At 44.5% G+C, this 21,037-nt stretch overlaps 1 protein-coding gene across 3 annotated transcripts in view; it reads right to left on the bottom strand.

Moving 5' to 3' along the window:
- The window catches only part of LOC126188134 (acidic mammalian chitinase-like), a 50,496-nt gene that overhangs the window by 6,976 nt on the left and 22,483 nt on the right, over positions 1 to 21,037 (bottom strand). For all 3 annotated transcript variants that reach the window (XM_049929624.1, XM_049929623.1, XM_049929625.1), the window contains 5 exons: positions 18,175 to 18,269; positions 17,955 to 18,086; positions 12,022 to 12,149; positions 11,800 to 11,926; positions 11,479 to 11,664 (listed from right to left, as the gene is read on the bottom strand). In XM_049929624.1, the coding sequence (XP_049785581.1) occupies positions 11,479 to 11,664; positions 11,800 to 11,926; positions 12,022 to 12,149; positions 17,955 to 18,086; positions 18,175 to 18,269 (668 nt within the window). The remainder of the gene's footprint in view (positions 1 to 11,478; positions 11,665 to 11,799; positions 11,927 to 12,021; positions 12,150 to 17,954; positions 18,087 to 18,174; positions 18,270 to 21,037) is intronic.

The following is a 21,037-nucleotide window of genomic DNA, read 5'->3' as shown; positions in this document are numbered from 1 at the left end:
GCAATGCTAGTTGTAAGATTATTGTAAAAAGTAAGTCCCATTTGAACGTTTATAAAATCATACCATTACCAACAGTAAACATTTGAAGAATCGTTTTCAGAGTATAATTAATTTTTGCCAGCAATATTGCATTACTGATTATAATCCATCCCAAAAACCATCAACGTAAAACTTTGCAAAATTTTATTGTTGTCAAGAAAAAGTTTAGCTATGAGTTACGTAACTTCAGTCAAATTAACAAAAGAATAACGTCAGCTATGCTATTAAAGAATAACGTCAGCTTTGGTAATAAATACAGCCACTTATTATGACAGCTCAGCAGCAGCTAATAGAGTATAGTAAAACAGAGTAAGTGTATTCATGTCGCAGTTCGATGTAGCAGTCAGATGGCGATCCAGTAACAGTAAAAAAGGTAAGGAACAGTTTTGGGTTATTGCATGTAACGACTGAGGGCCACGACGACGATGCATTCTATGTTTCGTCGAAATAATCGGCAAATCACTTTTGATAAGCAGCATTTAAATTTGTATGCAAAGATTGCACTTATTATTATTGAGACAGGCGAAATACCCTCAGACTTCAAGAAGAATATAATAATTCCAATCCCAAAGAAAGCAGGTGTTGACAGATGTGAAAATTACCGAACTATCAATTTAATAGGTCACGGCTGCAAAATACTAACGCGAATTCTTTATAGACGAATGGAAAAACTAGTAGAAGCCGACGTCGGGGAAGATCAGTTTGGATTCCGTAGAAATATCGGAACACGTGAGACAATACTGTCCCTACGACTTATCTTAGAAAAAAGATTAAGGAAAGGCAAACCTACGTTCCTAGCATTTGTAGACTTAGAGAAAGCTTTTGACAATGTTGACTGGAATACTGTCTTTCAAATTGTGAAGGTGGCAGGGGTAAAATACAGGGAGCGAAAAGCTATTTACAATTTGTACAGAAACCAGATGGCAGTTATAAGAGTCGAGGGACATGAAAGGGAAGCAGTGGTTGGGAAGGGAGTGAGACAGGGTTGTAGCCTCTCCCCGATGTTATTCAATCTGTATATTGAGCACGCAGTGAAGGAAACAAAAGAAAATTTTGGAGTAGGTTTTCAAATCCATGGAGAAGAAGTAAAAACTTTGAGGTTCGCCGATGACATTGTAATTCTGTCAGAGACAGCAAAGGACTTGGAAGAGCAGTTGAACGGAATGGACAGTGTCTTGAAAGGAGGGTATAAGATGAACATCAACAAAAGCAAAACAAGGATAATGGAATGTAGTCGAATTAAGTCGGGTGATGCTGCGGGAATTAGATTAGGAAATGAGACACTTAAAGTAGTAAAGGAGTTTTGCTATTTGGGAAGCAAAATAACTGATGATGGTCGAAGTAGAGAGGATATAAAATGTAGACTGGCAATGGCAAGGAAAGCGTTTCTGAAGAAGAGAAATTTGTTAACATCGAGTATTGATTTAAGTGTCAGGAAGTCGTTTCTGAAAGTATTTGTATGGAGTGTAGCCATGTATGGAAGTGAAACATGGACGATAAATAGTTTAGACAAGAAGAGAATAGAAGGTTTCGAAATGTGGTGCTACAGAAGAATGCTGAATATTAGATGGGTAGATCACATAACTAATGAGGAGGTATTGAACAGAATTGGGGAGAAGAGGAGTTTGTGGCACAACTTGACAAGAAAAAGGGACCGATTGGTAGGACATGTTCTGACGCATCAGGGGATCACAAATTTAGTATTGGAGGGCAGTGTGGAGGGTAAAAATCGTAGGGGGAGACCAAGAGATGAATACACTAAGCAGATTCAGAAGGATGTAGGGTGCAGTAGGTACTGGAAGATGAAGAAGCTGGCACAGGATAGAGTAGCATGGAGAGTTGCATAAAACCAGTCTCAGGACTGAAGACCACAACAACAACATTATTGAGAATTAATTTCAAAGGGGAGATTTCATTTGTTATCATTAAGCAAGAGATGGAAATCCTAAGGGGAGGTTTCATAGGTTATTTGTAGAAGGGAAGGTTGAATAATAAAAGAGATATAGAGGAGACGGGCAGGCTTCAGCCTCGCGCTAGCTCCCATTATATACTCCAGCTCTTGTCATGAATTGATCACTGGAATTGAAAGCATTCACAGTAATAGCACTCGATTTCATGATTACGATAGTGTAGAAAATCTGCGTCCTAGATCTTCCAGCACAGTGTATGAAACTAGCGGAAGATCTACTCAAAATTATGGTCTTCACCAGATGAATCTCATGCAGCTCGCCGCCTACTATCTACTGATGCAGAAACTGGCAGTCTTCTGAGATCACGACATCGCAGAATGCTGCCAGTACCTAACATCAACGTGGAGGCCAGCAACACGGCCTCTTTGGGTCCGTGTTCCTGCTAAACATACACACGCCTTCGGGTGCTGAAACCTACCAGGGGTAGAGAGGAGATCAACCGACCACACGACATCGCAGATGGGTCATCAAGAATCATCGTAGGATTCGGGATGGGACCGAGCAGGTTCCGCAGCCGGCGCGAGGACCACTCCGCGCTGCCCGGCAGCCGCCGTGCTAGCCGGCAGCCGGCGCGTAGACGGGGTCGCTGACACCACCACCTGAGCGTGGAAACGCTGAGCTGACTAGACGGACGACAGCAAGAACCCAGCACGCAGCTGGCTTAGCAACAGCCAAGGAAGCTACAGAAGAACAACGACTTGTAAACACTGTGAATAAGCAACTGACCCCTAATAATGTTTTATAGTGTTGTTAGGCTTCAAGGGTTCCCAACAAGGGTCCATTAGTACACTACTGGCCATTAAAATTGCTACACCAAGAAGAAATGCAGATGATAAACGGGTATTCATTGGACAAATATATTATACTAGAACTCACATGTGATTACATTTTCACGCAATTTCGGTGCATAGATCCTGAGAAATCAGAACCCAGAACAACCACCTCTGGCCGTAATAACGGCCTTGATACGCCTGGGCATTGAGTCAAACAGACCTTGGATGGCGTGTACAGGTACAGCTGCCCATGCAGCTTCAACACGATAACACAGTTCATCAAGAGTAGTGACTGGCGTATTGTGGCAGCGTCAAGGGTAACCGCAGCCATGGTCTCCGAGCTGATAGTCCATGCTGCTGCAAACGTCGTCGAACTGTTCGTGCAGATGGTTGTTGTCTTGCAAACGTCCCCATCCGTTGACTCAGGGATCGAGACGTGGCTGCACGATCCGTTACAGCCATGCGGATAAGACGCCTGTCATCTCGGCTGCTAGTGATACGAGGCCGTTGGGATCCAGCACGGCGTTCCGTATTACCCTCCTGAACCCACCGATTCCATATTCTACTAACAGTCATTGGATCTCGACCAACGCGAGCAGCAATGTCGCCATACGATAAACCGCAATCGCGATAGGCTACAATCTGACCTTTATCAAAGTCGGAAACGTGATGGTACGCATTTCTCCTCCTTACACGAGGCATCACGACAACGTTTCACCAGGCAATGCCGGTCAACTGCTGTCTGTGTATGAGAAATCGGTTGAAAACTTTCCTCATGTCAGCACGTTGTAGGTGTCGCCACCGGCGCCAACCTTGTGTGAATGCTCTGAAAAGCATATCACAGCAACTTCTTCCTGTTGGTTAAATTTCGCGTCTGTAGCACGTCATCTTCGTGGTGTAGCAATTTTAATGGCCAGCAGTGTAATAAAAATATCGTGTGGCGAGGGCCTCCCGTCTGCTAAACCGGTCGCCAGGCGCAAGTCTTTTGAGAGGACGCCACTTCGGATACTTGCGTGTCGATGAGGACGATATGATGATGAAGACATCACAAACACTCGGTCCCCGAGCGGACAAAATCTCCGACTCAGCCGGGAATCGAACCCGGGTCCCTCGCATGGCATTCTGCCGCACCTGCCCACTCAGCTGAGGAGGCGGACAAACAGGTGTCCTGACTTCACGCAAAAAGGTCTCCGCTCAGCCCTTTGTATTATATTGTGTTTCCCGTGACGAAATAGCTCCTCATCTAGAAATAGCAGGTAGTGACGTCACAGAACTCATAGAGTGTCACGTCAACGTTAACTAACTCATCCCGTGTACCGACGGCTGAAGATCAGTTGTTTCGTTATGAGTGACGTATTACTGTCGACATAAGCTCACCAGACAAAATATTGGTCAGCCCATTAAACGAATTTACTAGTCGTTTTGGAGCGCTGTACACGTTGCAGAACTGGTTCCAGGCGGCCACGTGACCCTCCCACCACTGATGTACGTCATGACAGTGAATTGGTGTCTGCGTGCCAGTCGCTTGTATGGAATCAGCGCAGCAGACAGGGTTGACAAGGAGACATGGCAGAATGGCAGAAAGCAGCTATCGTGTTTCGACATATCCATGATCACAATATGTAAGTAGGATGTTTAGGTTTTTATGTTGATAACGCCACGTAGCGGTCTGTATGAAAATCACTGACTGTACTGTGTGCAGTCTGTGGCTGGTTTGCATTGTTGGAATTTTCGCTATTGTAGCGTTGGGCAGTTGGATGTGAACAGCGCGTAGCGTTGCACAGTTGGAGGTGAGCCGCCAGCAGTGGTGGATGTGGGAAGAGAGATAGCGGAGTTTTGAGAGCGGATGATCTGGACGTGTGTCCATCAGAGACAGTAAATTTGTAAGACTGGATGTCATGAACTGATATATAAGTTATGACTTTTGAACACTATTAAGGTAAATACATTGTTTGTTCTTTATCAAAATCTTTCATTTGCTAACTATGCCTATCAGTAGTTCAGTAGTTAGTGCCTTCAGTAGTTAGAATCTTTTATTCAGCTGGCAGTATTGGCGCACGCTGTATTGCAATAGTTTGAGCCTATGGACACCACACACATCCATGCCCGAGGCAGGATTCGAACCTGCGACCGTAGTGGTCACGCGGTTCCAGACTGTAGCGCCTAGAACCGCTCGGGCACCCCGGCCGGCTAAGGGACGTCTCAAATGGAACGAAGTTATATGGTTTGTTAGTGTATGAACTTGGAGTGTCCAACAAGTCGACGAGGAATGCTGTAACACTCGGTGTAAGAACAACAGTCGTTGAAACATCCTAACCACCAGTCAGCCAGGGCGAGTGTGAAGCCTTCTAAATGACGATCGGTTTCAAATCCGACAGGAATCGCTGCTCTCGATGAATGCAGGTTCACCTCAACCAGTTTCCGAGCGATGGAACTGGTTACCGAATTGCAGCAGGCAACGGACATTTAGAGCTTGGCACCCTCAAGACACCATTGCTTACAGTGATACATAAAGATGCACGTGTTAAAATTACCAAAAAACGCAGAAATTGTACAGCAGCTAACTGGAGCCGTGTACAGGTAGTGTGGTCAAATGACGTTATCAACACTCGAGTTGTTGTTACACGTTATTAACGTTGCGTATCCTCGTGTGCCTAATTTTTTCTAACAAGGGAACATCCCCATCGCACCCCCCTCAGATTTAGTTATAAGTTGGCACAATGGATAGGCCTTGAAAAACTGAACACAGATCAATCGAGAAAACAGGAAGAAGTTGTGTGGAACTATGAAAAAATAAGCAAAATATACAAACTGGGTCGTCCATGCGTAAGATAGGCAATATTAAGGGCAGTGTGAGGTGAGGAGCGCCGTGGTCCCGTCGTTAGCGTAAACAGCTGCGGAACGAGAGGTCCTTGGTTCAAATCTGCCCTCCACTGAAAATTTTGCTTTCTTTATTTTCGCAAAGTTATGATCTGTCCGTTCGTTCATTGACGTCTCTGTTCACTGTAATAAGTTTAGTGTCTGTGTTTTGCGACCACACCGCAAAACCGTGTGATTAGTTGACGAAAGGACGTGCCTCTCCAATGGGAACCGAAAACATTTGATCGCAAGGTCATAGGTCAACCGATTCCTCCACAGGAAAACACGTCTGATATTTTGTATACGACACTGGTGACGGCATATGCGTCACATGACAGGAATATGTTGTCGCCCCACCTAACTTGTACACTTGGCAAATGGGTAAAAAGATTCTTCTACCTTGCCCGATTTAGGTTTTCTTGTAGATGTGATACACACTCCCAAAAAAAGTGATGAAAACATAAGAGTTTTTCACATAAACTGAAAATAAAAAGTTAAAATTTTCGGTCGAGGGAAGATTTGAACCAAGGACCTCTCGTTCCACAGCTGTTCACGCTAACCACGGGACCACGGAACTCCTCGCTTCACATTGCCCTTAATATTGCCTATCTTACGCATGGACGACCCAGTTTGTATATTTTGCTTATTTGTTCATAGTTCCACACAACTTCTTCCTGTTTTCTCGATCGATCTGTGTTCATTTTTTCAACGCCTATCCACTGTGCCAAATTATAACTAAATCTGAGGGGGGTGCGATGGGGATGTTCCCTTGTAAGAGGTGTGCTTATTGTTGTGGCAGGGCAAATATACAGGGCGATACAAAAGTTATCTCCCACATGACAATCGGGTGAACCAGAACTCCAATGAGAAACTTTCACATGTGTTAGTATGGATGAAAACAAGAACAAAATGTATAGAAAAATATGGGCTCTAAAATCCATGCCCTAAGAGCTATGAGTACTTCTTCGTTTTCGATATTGTGAAACAAATCTCTTATGCCCGGTGGTTTTAATTAAACTTCCCCAATTTAATACGTTATAACACAGAAACTAATTACCATACAAGGACCAAACTTCGTAGCATTAATGTCAAGGACATGTGGAAGAGGAATAGTGCCAGGGTTGCCACAAGTTCTGGAAATCAGGGAATTTCAAACGTGCCAGAGAAATATCAGGGGAAAAGAAAACGCTGGAAAAATCTGGTTTTTATCTCAGTAGATGAAATGGTTCGTTCACTGTAATGTCATGCATCGTCGCTGGCTGGGCGCAGCTGAGAAGTGCGCCGCTTCCCTACTCCCTCATTCTTACTGCGTCTCCCCATGCTACCACTCCCCACAGCTTGCAGGCAGTGTTGCCACAACTTCTTCCCGCTGGCCTAACAAAACAGCCAGGGAGGCTTGAGGAATGGTTTGTTCGAATCTGATTCTCAGAGAATGTTGACGCAGCGGCCGCAGACGGCGGTCATGTTGTGAGTGAGTTGTGCCTGTGTGATTGTGTGAATGTGTGTGTGCTCTTGTTTTCTGACAAAGGCTGGGGCTGATAATTTAGTTGTGAGAGTGTAATTGTCTTTTCTGCGTGCCTGTCTGCGGCTCAGCTATCATCTTTACGGTGAGTTGCTACTTATCCTTAGAAGTATTCATTCTCAGAGTACTTGCGAAAGTTATCTGTTGCATGGATTGATCACCGAGGTCTCATTTCATCAGCATGTTGTCTGTGACACGTGAATAACTGGCCGCACGAGTGGATTTCCGCAACGGGCAAAAATCGCAGACCATTTCTGCGGGTATCTCTAACGTATCGAGCGTGCCGATCTGAAGCCCGTCGTTTCCCACGAAGGTGCAGGCCCTGCCCGTCGGATCTAGTCACATCGATCTGCCTGCATGCCGGGTCTGTTCGTGTGTGGCATAATGCGGCGGATTTTCATGGACCCAGGACCGAGGTGGTCCTCGACAGGGGGGCGATGGATTTCAGGAATTGCGACTGTCTCACAGCAAGTACATCGTACAGCGCGGCGTTTTATAGACTTTTTATTTATTGTAGTACATTTTGGTACTTAGAAATTAGTTTATATATTAGAAAGTGTGGTCGATAAGAAGAAGAAAAATGTGCAGTCTCTGGCGGTTTGTACGCTATGTACTGAAATATTTCTCGAAAGAAAAATCACACAATACCTGTAAAATAATAGATACAACACAGTGGGAAGTAACCATTTTATTGGCGGTCACCTATAGTGTTGATTTACACAACTCTTCCCTGTCTTACACACTTCTTTCAAGAGGTCTACTTTTTTCTGAGGTTATTTGTCAAATCAGTGAAGGTATTTTAAACCTGTCTTGCGACTCCAAGGAAATGCGTATTTTTGTCACTAGAAGTCTTTCGTTTCATTGAAATGAAATAACAACAGTGGTCTTAATGAAACACATATACCATTTGGCTTGCTTTCTCCATCTGAAAACAGTTCATTACAAAAGATGGTGTTGATGTTAGTATTTAAGATTTTTGCTGACACGGGGAAGAAATAACGTCCTCACATTTTTTGTCAACTTATGTCTTTATTTGCCCTTGAGATCTCAAAATTTGTCGGGGTAAATGCTAAACTTGTCTATAAATCAGGGAAATATCAGGGAATTTCACTAGAAAAAACTTGTGGCAACCCCGAATGCAGAATCAATTCAATTGAAACACTTTTAATGTGCTGCTACGGTACATGATACCATTACATACCGGTTCCATTACTGCTACTAAAGGGGCTCAATGTGGCGTCCATCAGTGTCCAGAAGAGATTGAAAGCGCAGGATTGCATTCTGCACAGCAGAACGAAGCATGTGCGCAGGTATGCTCGCTACCTTTCTTGATATGCTGCGCTTCAGATCAGCACATGTGTGAATGTTCCTCTGGTAAACCCTGTCCCCACAACCAGAAATCTCAGGGAGTGAGAGCAAGTGAGCGTGCCGGCCTAGCATTTCGAAACGATCGGCTCATAATTCGATCGTTTCCGAATGTGTTTCGGAGAAGCAGGTGAACTTCACGAGCGATGTGTGGTGGGACCTCATCTTGCATGAAAACTGTTGAGTTCAGTGCATCTCTCTCCTGTAGGACGGCTATGACATGCTGGCGAAGCATATCGCAGTAACGCTGGCCACTCACACTGCACGTCTTTGGTCCCTCAGCGCCAAACTGTTCAAATAAGAATGGAAGAAAGATGAACGTGGCCACGAAGCCACACCATACGGTGACACGTTCATCTTGCAGAGGAACTTTATGCACAGTGAAGATCCCCACACTTGGCAATTCTGTGTGTTCACATCACCCTTCAGAGAAAAATGAGCTTCGTCTGTCCATAGGACGCTCCAGGACCAGTCCTTGTTAACTTCAGTCCCTGTGAGAAATTGGAGAGCGAAGTCAACACGTCGTTGTGCGTTCTGTGGTGCAAGCTGCTGTACGATATGGATCTTGTACGGATACCATTTGAGAATGGTTCGAACAGCCTTCCTTACAGTGGACCACGGAATATTCAACAGTCGTGACACAGCACGATCGGGAATTGCACGCAGCGTTGTCTGCCATAGCAACAACGATTTCTTCAACCACCTGTGGTGCAACCGGCTGTCTGCCTTTTCCTGGAGTGTCGCCGAGTTCGTCCAGTTGATTCGAACTTCTTCATCGTGCTCCGCACAGCAGGTGGAGAAAGAAGGCCCTTCCGTAATGCTTTCAGCAGCTGCAGCGTTACCGTTGTTTTGATAATAGAGCTTCAGCAATAATGCTCTGCTCTTTTCGTCCAAGCTGCTGTTGATAAGCTCAACAAGTGCAATGCGATGGTCAGGAGTGTGAGACTATGAATCACGATGACTGATCACGGCACCTGGTGGCCATAGTTGGAACTGGACGGTGGCGCTGTGACGCATCGAAATCGTGCACCCCGTACTCTGGACATTAATGCTAGCCGTACGTTAATTAGTTTCCGTGTTATAACGTGTTAAACAGGGAAAGTTTAATTATAAAATCCTAGTACTACAAGCTCTAGTTTTCCATATTTTGAGAAATGGCAGTAAGGAGCAAAACACGATAAAATGTCCGGCAAACTTGGGCTTTAAAGTGCATTCCTGTACCTTACGAGCTATGAACACTTCTTCGTTTTCTATACTGTGAAACGCGTGTCTTCTACTGTACAAGTGTCCAAACTTCTTAAGGTATGCATTTTAGTGCTCTAGATTACTAGACTTTTTTATTTGTTTTGCTCTATAGCACCACCTCTCTAAATATGGAAAGCAAGGAGTGTGCAGTAGAAGAGATTTGTTTCACAGTATCGAAGATGAATTGTTCACAGTTCTTAATGTAAGCATTTTAGAGCCCATGTTTACTAGACATTTATTTCTTTTTTTGGTCCATACTACCACCTTTGAAAGTTTTTCGATGGAGTTCTGATTCACGTCATTTGTCCTATGGGACCCTGTATAAATAAGCAAACAGATTTCCGCTGAGAGCTATATCTTTAAGTGTAACTGCTTTTGTTGATAATCAATAATCACTCTCGGCCTTTTGTCGCCTGTAGCGTAGCCCACGTCCGCTCTCGTACCCCCCTCTGCCAGGTTTCGAGACAAAGTTTCGTTGTGGAAACAATTATAAGCATCTCGCATTGAAATCCGCGCTAAATTTCGAGCTTCTGCAAAAGATCGCCGCTCTCGGAGATTTTGCGTTCGTTTAAATTTGGCAACAGTCTTCTGACCCGTTTTGTGTACCATGGTGCATCAGTACCGTGGGTTGTTAATTTATTTGGTATAAATGTCTCAACTGCTGTCGATACTATTTCTTTGAATTCGAGCCTTACAAGCTTTTCAGACCGTTTCTGACAACCCTGTACAGTACCGCTGTTGCAGCCTTAGACGGGGGGCATTCTGGACGGACCGACCAAAGTGTAATCCTCGGGCAATGATGTCATATGGGCGCGATGTGTGTATGTAGGCGTGAGGCGAAAGGGGGGCGGGGGACGGGGTGCGGGATTGGGGTGAGGGTTAAGAGGGGGCGTGTGGTTTGTATACCGGTCTTCCGGCCGTTGTCGGCTTTGGAGACCTTAGAACCGCCACGTCTCATTCAAGCAGGTCCTCTGTTGGCATCACGAGGTTGTATGGAGCCTGTTCCAGTCCTCCCACCAGAGAAAAATCCTTCACATTATCGGGAATCCAACCCATGTTCTCTGCACAGCACTCAGCTACTACGGAGGCAGTCAAATAGCAGACATGTTGGATCGATAACCGCTAAACTTGGACGAGAGACTCTTGAAGAAACGAAAGAATTTTGCTTTCTCGAAAGCTGATTAGATCAACGAAGATGCGATAAAGACACAGCAGCAAGGATTACACAAGGGAAAAGGGCTTCCTGTGAATAGAAACAACTGCTGAGCTCAGAAAATGATTACTGAAAAGCTATGTTTTGCGGACACTTCTGTATGCGAAACGAGGATAGCGATGAAGACAGGAATGAAGCGATTGGAAGCCTTTGAAATGGGGTATTACAGGAAACAGATTGAAGGTCAAATTGATTGATAGAGCGTGGATAGAAGAAATGCTGCAACGAGTCATTGAGATGAAATATCTAGCAGGAAAATTAACAGGTAGAATGACTGGACAGATATCATGACATGCGCCACTGCTGAAAATTGTAGTTCAGGAGTGGTGGAGCGACTGTTGACAATACAGGATGCAACTGTTTTGTAGAAACGCCAATGACAGCTGGAATGAATAACTGCATTAAACATTTGAGGTGATGGATGAACAAAACAACAACATTGAAAAAGCCGCCTGAGGGCAGCAAGCCAGTAATATGTAAGTGTTGCAGTACCTCATTGTAGCCCATCATGCCAGCCTCTTTGGTGTACGGCCCAGCGGTGCCAGGTCCATTTGTCGGAACCCCGACGCCGGTGTGGGCGGTGCTGGCCAGAGTGAACGTCCTCCCGTAGGTGCCCATACCCAGTACCAGTTTTGATGGGTCTGCGCCATTCTGGATCCAGTAGCGCACGCTGGAGTCCTGGGGGCCATACAGAAATGAGGAGTGAGCGGCCATTGTCCTCTCTGCTTTGCTGTGGGAGTCTCCAGTTATGGATTGGAGTTGGAGGGCAGGGCATTTTGAGGGCGGCGGGGGAAGGGGGCAGCAAACACTCACCACGTTCAGCTGCCTCTCAGCCTCCGTCTTGTCAGCAGAGCTGGCGTACAGCGGGGAGTTTTGACCAGTCTTGTTGTCCCACGATCCGTGAAGGTCGTATGCCATCAAGTTGATGAAATCCAGGTATCTGTCGAAGGTTAAGTGATGAACATGTTTCGCTACTGTCTCCAAGCTGAGAATGGAAAGATGGGTACACTTATGTGACTCGTCGTTTCCACTTACCTACATAATTGGGGTACATCGTATGCAGTCCCAACTAGGTAACGACCAACACCCACTGCAGCTGTCAGCAGGTAACCGTGTTTATCAAATTCTGTTCTCAGCTCCTTGAGCAGTTCAACAAACGCCACCTGAAACAGAATTTTCCAATGCATCAGGTTTCCTGCATCTGTAAGCTCGCGGTGTGGATTATCCCACCTGTGGACAATCTGTGCATACTTCAACGATTTTTGAAAAAATAAAAAAGTAAGTCTGAAATATTCTGTTCTAATCAGAACGAATATTTTCTTCAAACCACTTATTTCTTGTCACGAAGAGGCAGGTGACGGAAATATACGCGTGTGGGTAAACAGCGATGCCTATGAGCCGGGACTTGAGCAGATGCAGTGAACACGGTGTGGACGGTAGAGAAGAGAGCGAAGCCTAGGTGATCGAGATCCCATTATCACGCACGCTGAAATGCATTGCTCTGTTGTTAGAGTATTCAGATAAAATTCGTTTGACTATAGCAAAGGTCCCGAGTACGAGTGTCGGTCCGGCACACAGTTTTAATCTGCCAGGAAGTTTCAAAAAACAACGTGTGTGGGGCAGCATGTATGTCGAAAACCAACGTTGTGGAATGGTACGTCGATGGTGCTGGTGCTTCATGATAACGCACGTCCTTATGTTGCAACGCGGCAGTTACTGCAACTCAAGTAGGAGGCACTGGGGCACCCGTTGTACAGTCCTGACCTCTCGACATACGGTTACCACACCTTTGGTCCCTTCAAAAAAGGCCTCGAAGGGTTGTCGATTTCTGTCGGACGTGGATGTGAAGTTACGGACTTCTTCACACAGCAAGACACAGTGTATTACCAAACGGGTATGGTCAACCTGGTGCGTCGGTGAATTCCTTCAATGCTCAAGGAGATTTTGCCTAATTGGCACTCAGGTTCTGAACTTACGGCGTTCGAATGAAATATTTTGATCTCCCTTTATAGCCCCTACTCAATGGAGGAAGTCAAGAGACTCTGTCCGTAATGTGGTGAAACCTCCCTCTCCGGACGAACCACTCCGTGAGCAGCACTGCCAAAGAACGTGGACAATCTAATTTGGATTTCCATTGAAACGGAATGACTGTAGCGGTCGACGCGTTCTACTCTCCTAATACCAGCAGCGTTCAATGAGCAATGCCACACATCTTTCTTTTCTGAAAGCAGGTTGGTTTTATTCAGGATTCCAATACACTATATTATTCCTCACTCTTCTGGCTAAAAAACCCAATTCTTCAACATAATCTCCGTTCAAGGCGACGGCCTTGCGGTGCCTTAGTGAGAGCCTGTATGCCCGCTCGGTACCATTCTTCCGGTCGACGGCGGAGCCAATGTCTTGCTGCCTCACTAATCTCTCCAGCATTCACGTACTGCTTCCCGTGGAGTGTGTCATTTATTGGGCCGAATAGATGGAAGTCGGAAGGTGCGAGATCCGGTCTGTAGGGTGGATGAGAAAGAGCAATCAACGAAGTTTTGTGAGCTCCCGTCGGGTACGCAGACCTGTATAAGGCCTTGCCTTGTCGTAGAAAGGGAAAAGTTCGTTTGCATTTTTCTGGCGACGAACACGGTGAAGTTGTTTCTTCAATTCCCTGACGGTAGCACAGTACATTTCAGAGTTGAACATCGCACCGTGATGGAGGACATCAAACGCATTAACTCCTTCAAGGTACCAGAAGACCTTTGGCATGAGCGAGGATGCGGCTTTGAATTTTTCTTTGGAGGAGACATAGTGCGGCGCCACTCCGTTTCGTTTCCGGTTCGAAGTGATGAACCCACGATCCATCGATCACCTCGAATGAGCACACGTTCCATCACTGCAGGAGTCACAGCTGTGTGCGGCCGACCGGGAGATGGGACAGGTCTGCGCGACGTTGTTGCGATAATGACAGACGCGTCACCCAACGAGTCACCGTGCATTTGTTCACCGTCAGGTCTCCGTAGACATTCTGCAAGCATTTATGAGTATCTGCGATGCTCGGGTTTTCCTCCAAATGAAAATCAGTGTCAGCTCTCTGCTTGGAACGCACTTCGGTCACAGACGCCATTTTGAAGGCTATATTTAGCGCCGCCACCTATCGGAACTTTCTGAAACTATTGGGGGCTGAAGCGGGAATGTTCCACCATGTCCTACAACAAATTCTCCATTACTTAAACCGAAATTGGCTGAGAAAAAAATGTTTACATTACTTATTAAATGCATCTCGTAAATTTTACGCAAACTATAAATTATACGCTTAATGACACAAATTACTGAAACAGTGCGTTTCAATTTCCTAGAGTGTTTCTAGAGCTACATGGACGGTTCCAAAAAGACAGCTAATGAAAGAGCGGTACGCGCATTCCCGCGTCTAACGTTCAAACAGCTGATTGCGCTTCCCAGTGAGACTTCCAGCTGTTCTCCAGAAGGCACAGATTTACAGCACAAAAAAAAAAAATCCTATGGGATTGGAGAAGATTGCTACCAAGTACACGTAGACTACATATTTTATGAAGAAATAAATCAATTGCGGGAATTAATTAGTTTGGGTTGAAGGTAAAACCGGTGCGCGTCGAGGGACTTGTTGGCACTGAATATAACTAAACAGTCAATGATCTAGTGAAGATGGTCAATAAAAGAGCTCACGTAAAAAGTATTTAAACTACCACGAGTAGACGTAAAGGCTGTTTCATATGGAGGAGTGAGTGCCAAAGGAATTAAACATCAAATCTTAAAACGCAGTAAGCAGAACATTGTGGACAAATGTAGCCCCGGTACTACACATTTAAAGTGAATAAAAATATAACTTCCAATTTATTGTCACTATTTTCACGAAATTGTACAGTAGTCCAAGCCCATATTTTTATAGTGATCTGCAGTCCAAAAGCTACTCTATCCTCTGCAAGTGTCTTCATCTTTTGATAAATACTGCAACCTATATCTAGGTGAACCTGCTTACTGCATTCATACCTTGGTCTCTCCCTCTACAATTTATACGCCCTCCCACTTCCTTTCATTACAAAATTAACGATCCCTTCATGCCTGAGGACGTCTCCTATCAACCGATTTGTTCTTTTAGCTACTTCGTGCCTTAAATTTCTTTTTTTCGCAATTCAGTTCTGTATCTCCTCATTAGTCATGCGATCTACTTGTCCAATCTTCCGCATTCTTCACTACTACCATACTCCAAAAGTTTGTATTCTTTTCTTGACTTAACTGTTTATCGTGCACGTTGCACGGAACCAAAAAAATGGGATGTTTTTGGCTGGTATCTCTGTCTTGCACTAGGCAAACGATAGATTAAATAAACATGAGAAATTAAAAAAAAAGACGCTAGATCGGTCGTCTTAGAGGCGACTTTCTATCGCTAAGAGGATGATGAGTCTGGTGTTCTCCAAGAGGACGTCGTACACCGATGCCACAGTGCTGTTATATTTCAGTTAGGAAGACAGGTTCTTTTCATTTTGATTCGGACAACCAACCATTGCATAATACAGTTCAGATTAAAGACTAAACTAAAACTAGACTCCGTCCGAGCAGGTCTCGAAAGGCCCAGTGATACCTACTGACAGCTGTGTCGTCCTCAGCCCGCAGGCGTCACTGGATGGGGATGTGGAGGGGCATGTGCTCAACTGGGACAGGAGATTTTCTCCGCTCAAGGACTGGGTGTTGTGTTGTCCTCATCATCATTTCATCCCCATCTCCGACGCGCAAGTCGCCCAATGTGGCGTCGAATGCAATTAGTACTTCCCCTCGGTGGCCGAACTTCCCCGAATGGGAGACTCACGGCCCACAATCCCGTACGCTCATTTTTTTTTTTTTTTTTGACTGGAGCCGCTACTTCTCAATCAAGTAACTCCTCAATTAGCCTCACAAGGGCTGAGTGCACCTCGCTCGCCAACAGCGCTCGGAAGACCCAAATAGTCAGCTATCCAAGTGCTAGCCAAGCCCTACAGCAATTAACTTCGGCGATCTTACGGGAAACGGTATCACGACTGTGGCAAGGCTGCTGGGAAGTTGACGAGAATAAGCTTAACTTATAGATATCAATTAATGTACAGTAAAAACTTTCTACGTTGTTGTTGTTGTTGTTGTGTGGTCTTCAGTCCTGAGACTGGTTTGATTCAGCTCTCCACGCTACTCTATCCTGTGCAAGCTTCTTCATCTCCCAGTACGTACTGCAACCTAAATCCTTCTGAATCTCCTTAGTATATTCATCTCTTGGTCTCCCTCTACGATTTTTACCCTCCACGCTGCCCTCCAATACTAAACTGGTGATCCCTTGATGCCTCAGAACATGCCCTATCAACCGATCCGTTCTTCTGGTCAAGTTGTGGCAAAAACTCCTCCCCAGTTCTGTTCAATACCTCCTCACTAGTTATGTGATATACCAATCTAATCTTCAGCATTCTTCTGCGGCACCACATTTCGAAAGCTTCTATTCTCTTCTTGTCCAAACTATTTATCGTCCACGTTTCACTTCCATACATGGCTACACTCCATAAAAAAACTTTCAGAAACGACTTCCTGACACTTAAATCTATACCAGATGTTAACAAATTTCTCTTCTTCAGAAACGCTTACCTTCCCATTGCCAGTCTACATTTTATATCCTCTCTACTTCGATCATCAGTTATTTTCCTCCCCAAATAGCAAAACTCATTTACTACTTCAAATGTCTCATTTCCTAATATAATACCCTCAGCATCGCCCGATTTAGTTCGACTACATTCCATTATCCTCGTTTTGCTTTTGTTGATGTTCATCTTATATCCTCCTTTCAAGACACTATCCTTTCCGTTCAACTGCTCTTCCAAGTCCGTTGCTGTCTCTGACAGAATTACAATGTCATCGGCGAACCTCAAAGTTTATATTTCTTCTCCACGGATTTTAACACCTACTCCGAATTTTTCTTTTGTTTCCTTCACTGCTTGCTCAATATACAGATTGAATAACATCGGGGAGAGGCTACAACCCTGTCTCACTCCCTTCCCAACCACTGCTTCCCTTTCATGTCCCTCGACTCTTATAACTGCCATCTAGTTTCTGTACAAATTGTAAATAGCCTTTCGCTCCCTGTATTTTACCCTGCCACCTTCAGAATTTGAAAGAGAGTATTCCAGTCAACATTGTCAAAAGCTTTCGCTAAGTCTACAAATGATAGAAACCTAGGTTTGCCTTTCCTTAATATATTTTCTAATATAAGTCGCAGGGTCAGTATTGCCTCACGTGTTCCAACATTTCTACGGAATCAACTGATCTTCCCCGAGGTCGGCTTCTACCAGTTTTTCCAGGTATAGAAATCGTCTAACTGCCTTGTACATATGGGTTCCCCTTATTTCGCCTCAGCTACACTAGGTCGGCGATTGCTGCGCAAACAAGTTCTCCACGTACGCGTACACCACCATTACTCTACCACGCAAACATAGGGGTTACACTCGTTTGGTGTGAGACGTTCCCTGGGGGCGGGGGAGGGGGGTGGGGGTTCACCGGGGGCCGAACCACACAATAGCCCTGGGTTCGGTGTGGGGCGGCGGAGGGGTGAAGTGGACTGCGGTAGTCGTCGTGGGGTTGTGGACCACTGCGGCTGGGACGGAGCCTCTCCGTCGTTTCTAGGTCCCCAGTTAACGCACAATGCAGTACAATACAATACCTCTAACTAATTTTATTTGTGTTGTTTTAATGACCTAAATATGTCTATTTTAAGGCTGAGTATAACACATATGTACAAGGCAGTGACGAGTTAACAACTGCGAATATTTTCGGAAGAAAGAAATATGGTAATTTTGAAATTTTGCACAGGTGAATCAGCACTGAAATTATACCTTGTCATTTATGGAAGCAGCAACATAAGATATTTAGTCAGACCAGATTTCTGCACGCTTTCCGTCAGAATGGCGCACTCGTCGATGCAGGCAGTGACTCACCTTGTCTCCTGGGGAACCGCCACGGTGCCCTGGGTACTCCCAGTCCAAGTCGAGACCGTCAAACCCGTAAGTCCTCAAGAACTGCACTGCACACTGCACGAAATGAGCCCTCAGCGACGGGTTGTTCACTACCTGTGCGGGATAGAAGAAGATGTGGTAATGCCGTAAGAAGAAAACAAAAGAAGCGACTGATTTGTACAGCGTTCTATGTGTCACTTACAGCTGAGATAGTAGCAGAGCTTTCATTCCAACCTCCGAGGGCGATGAGAGTTTTAGTGTTGGCCGATTTGAGCGCATTGAAACGCTTAAATCCGTCTAGTGGAAAAGGAAAAGAATAAGAATCATATGTTGTACATGTTATTGTAAAAGTAAAGCCATTCACTACAGCTTTGGAATAAAATCGCAGAGAATATAATATTGGGCATCCTACGCCAGTAAAGAAGAAAAATTTGATCCTTACCTTTTTCTCGTGTCTAGCACCAAGAACAACGCCGACAGGGTTACCCCGTCAAAGCAGGCTCAATGTTGCCAATTCACCTTTCCAAACATCACATTCATTTACCCTAAACTATGGCTATTTCCTTTGATTCGAGGTGTCAATTTTAGACTGGTCTCCCCCAGATAATATTTTTGGGGAATTTACTGAATCGTTTTGCACAAATGGGTAGCTTTATGTTTTGGAAAAACGCTGTTCACCCAGTTTTGTACTCTCAGAAATATCCCACGTCCTACTAACCTGGTATACCAACAACAAATAACAAACAGAATAGAAAATCGTAAGTTCTTAGGTGCATATATTGATGGAAACTTAAATTTTGAAAATCATATCGTATACCTGCTAAAATGTTTAGGGATGGATACTTTTGCTATAGCAAAAATAGCCAACTTTGAAGCTATAGAATTCAGTAAGTTAACATATGTTGCATATTTCCGTTCACTAATGTCTTATACCAATTTCCACCCAAGAAATGCAAGCATCTTATTTTGTTAATGGTGCTATGAAATAAACTATGTAATTCCGTCATAATTGTTTATTTCTTATACATATCTGCTGCTTTCAGGATAAAGTCAATCCAGTATGCTACAGACGTTGCATTGCTACTTTAGTAGCAACCCTGCCTTTATAATGACTTCCACTTCCGCATTAAGAAGAAATACCTCTAAACTAAATTTGCTATCTGCCAGACGTTTTCTTTGCATAGGCAGATTGTGAGAGAGTCTTATAAGTGCACATTTCAAACCCTCTTGTGCCAAAGGCAGATTTATTAAAGAATAACGCAGATAATTTTTCCTTCTAGTGTTGCACTTGTGAATACCTCTGTTACTCGTAAGTGAATAAATGTACTGTGAGGCTGTGGTTAATATTGCTATCTGCTACTTACAAGATGTATCGGGTGATCGAAAAGTCAGTATAAATTTGAAAACTTAATAAACCACGGAATAATGTAGATAGAGAGGTAAAAATTGACACACATGCTCGCAATGACATGGGGTTTTATTAGAACCAGGCGCTCCATCCCATATTGCTAGACGCGTGAAAGATCTCTTGCGCGCGTAGTTTGGTGATGATCGTGTGCTCAGCCGCCACTTTAGTCATGCTTGGCCTCCCAGGTCCCCAGACATCAGCCCGTGCGATTATTGGGCTTTAGGGTTACCTGAAGTCGCAAGTGTATCGTGATCGACCGACATCTCTAGGGATGCTGAAAGACAACATCCGACGCCAGTGCCTCACCAGAACTCCGGACATGCTTTACAGTGCTGTTCACAACATTATTCCTCGACTACAGCTATTGTTGAGGAATGATGGTGGACATATTGAGCATTTCCTGTAAAGAACGTCATCTTTGCTTTGTCTTACTTTGTTATGCTAATTATTGCTATTCTGATCAGATGAAGCGCCATCTGTCGGACATTTTTTGAACTTTTGAATTTTTTTGGTTCTAATAAAACCCCATGTCATTCCCAGTATGTGTGTCAATTTGTACCTCTCGATCTACATTATTCCGTGATTTATTCAGTTTTCAAATTTATACTGACTTTTTGATCACCTGGTATGTGTGTGAACTCCTATTGTTTATTGCTAGAACTGTGTCCAATCTCAAAAATTGTCTGCGGTATTGATTTTGTTACGGTTTTTAGTTCTTGTAATTAAATTGTCGCCCACCCTTTTCGTGTCGCACTTTTCAGCTTACATACGGCCTCAAATTGCCTTCCATTGAGATAACACCTTGCAAATATTACCCAAAAATTTACTATAGGGTTCATGTCATGCAGGCCAGGGCAAGACATCGGTATCTTCACCTTCAAACCAGTTTTGGTAGTAGCATAAACATACACAGATGCCTGATAACGACATGATTATTAGAACAGATGCACCAAAATAGCTGCTTGTAATAACTAATCTTTATTCACGACAGACTGTTTCGGCATTTATTGCCATCGCCAGTACGCCTAGACTGATGTGACGTCCATATTACGTCGTTAATGAACTGTCTTATAACTTTCACTGTTTTAATAAGATGGTAAATGACGTAAATACATTGAAAATAAAATGTTAATTACGTGTGACAGCAGTTTGACAGTTCCACTCTTACGAGTAATTACAACCTCGGAAAAAAAGTTACGTAATTAACTTGCTTGTTTGCTCCTCAGGTAAACACCTGCAGTGCTGGTTCGCATGGAAATCCCTGCGCCACAGTACCGTAGAACGCCGCTAGCCGATCCAAAACAAACGGCACAGCCAGTAGCCACTGTTTCAATGGGCTGAGCCGTTCGTTTTGGTTCGCCTAGCACGTTCTGCAGTACTGGACCGCAGGGATTTCCATGCGAACCAGCACTGCAGCTGTTTACCTGAGGAGCAAACAAGCAAGTTAATTACGTAACTTTATTTTCCGACATTGTGATTAAAACTTTTCGAATATCCTTCGGCCCACAGCTCGTGGTCTCGCGGTAGAGTTCTCGCTTCCATAGCATGGGGTCCCGGGTTCGAGTCCCGGCGGGGTCGGGAATTTTTCACCTGCCTCGAGATGACTGGGTGTTGTGTCGTCTCCACCATCATCATTCATCCCAATAGCGGGCGGAGG

This window comes from Schistocerca cancellata, chromosome 5 (genome assembly GCF_023864275.1).
Source record: "Schistocerca cancellata isolate TAMUIC-IGC-003103 chromosome 5, iqSchCanc2.1, whole genome shotgun sequence".
In the NCBI taxonomy this organism is placed as follows: domain Eukaryota; kingdom Metazoa; phylum Arthropoda; class Insecta; order Orthoptera; family Acrididae; genus Schistocerca; species Schistocerca cancellata.
Note: the sequence above shows the minus strand (reverse complement) of the source record. Positions and strands in the feature narration are given on the sequence as shown.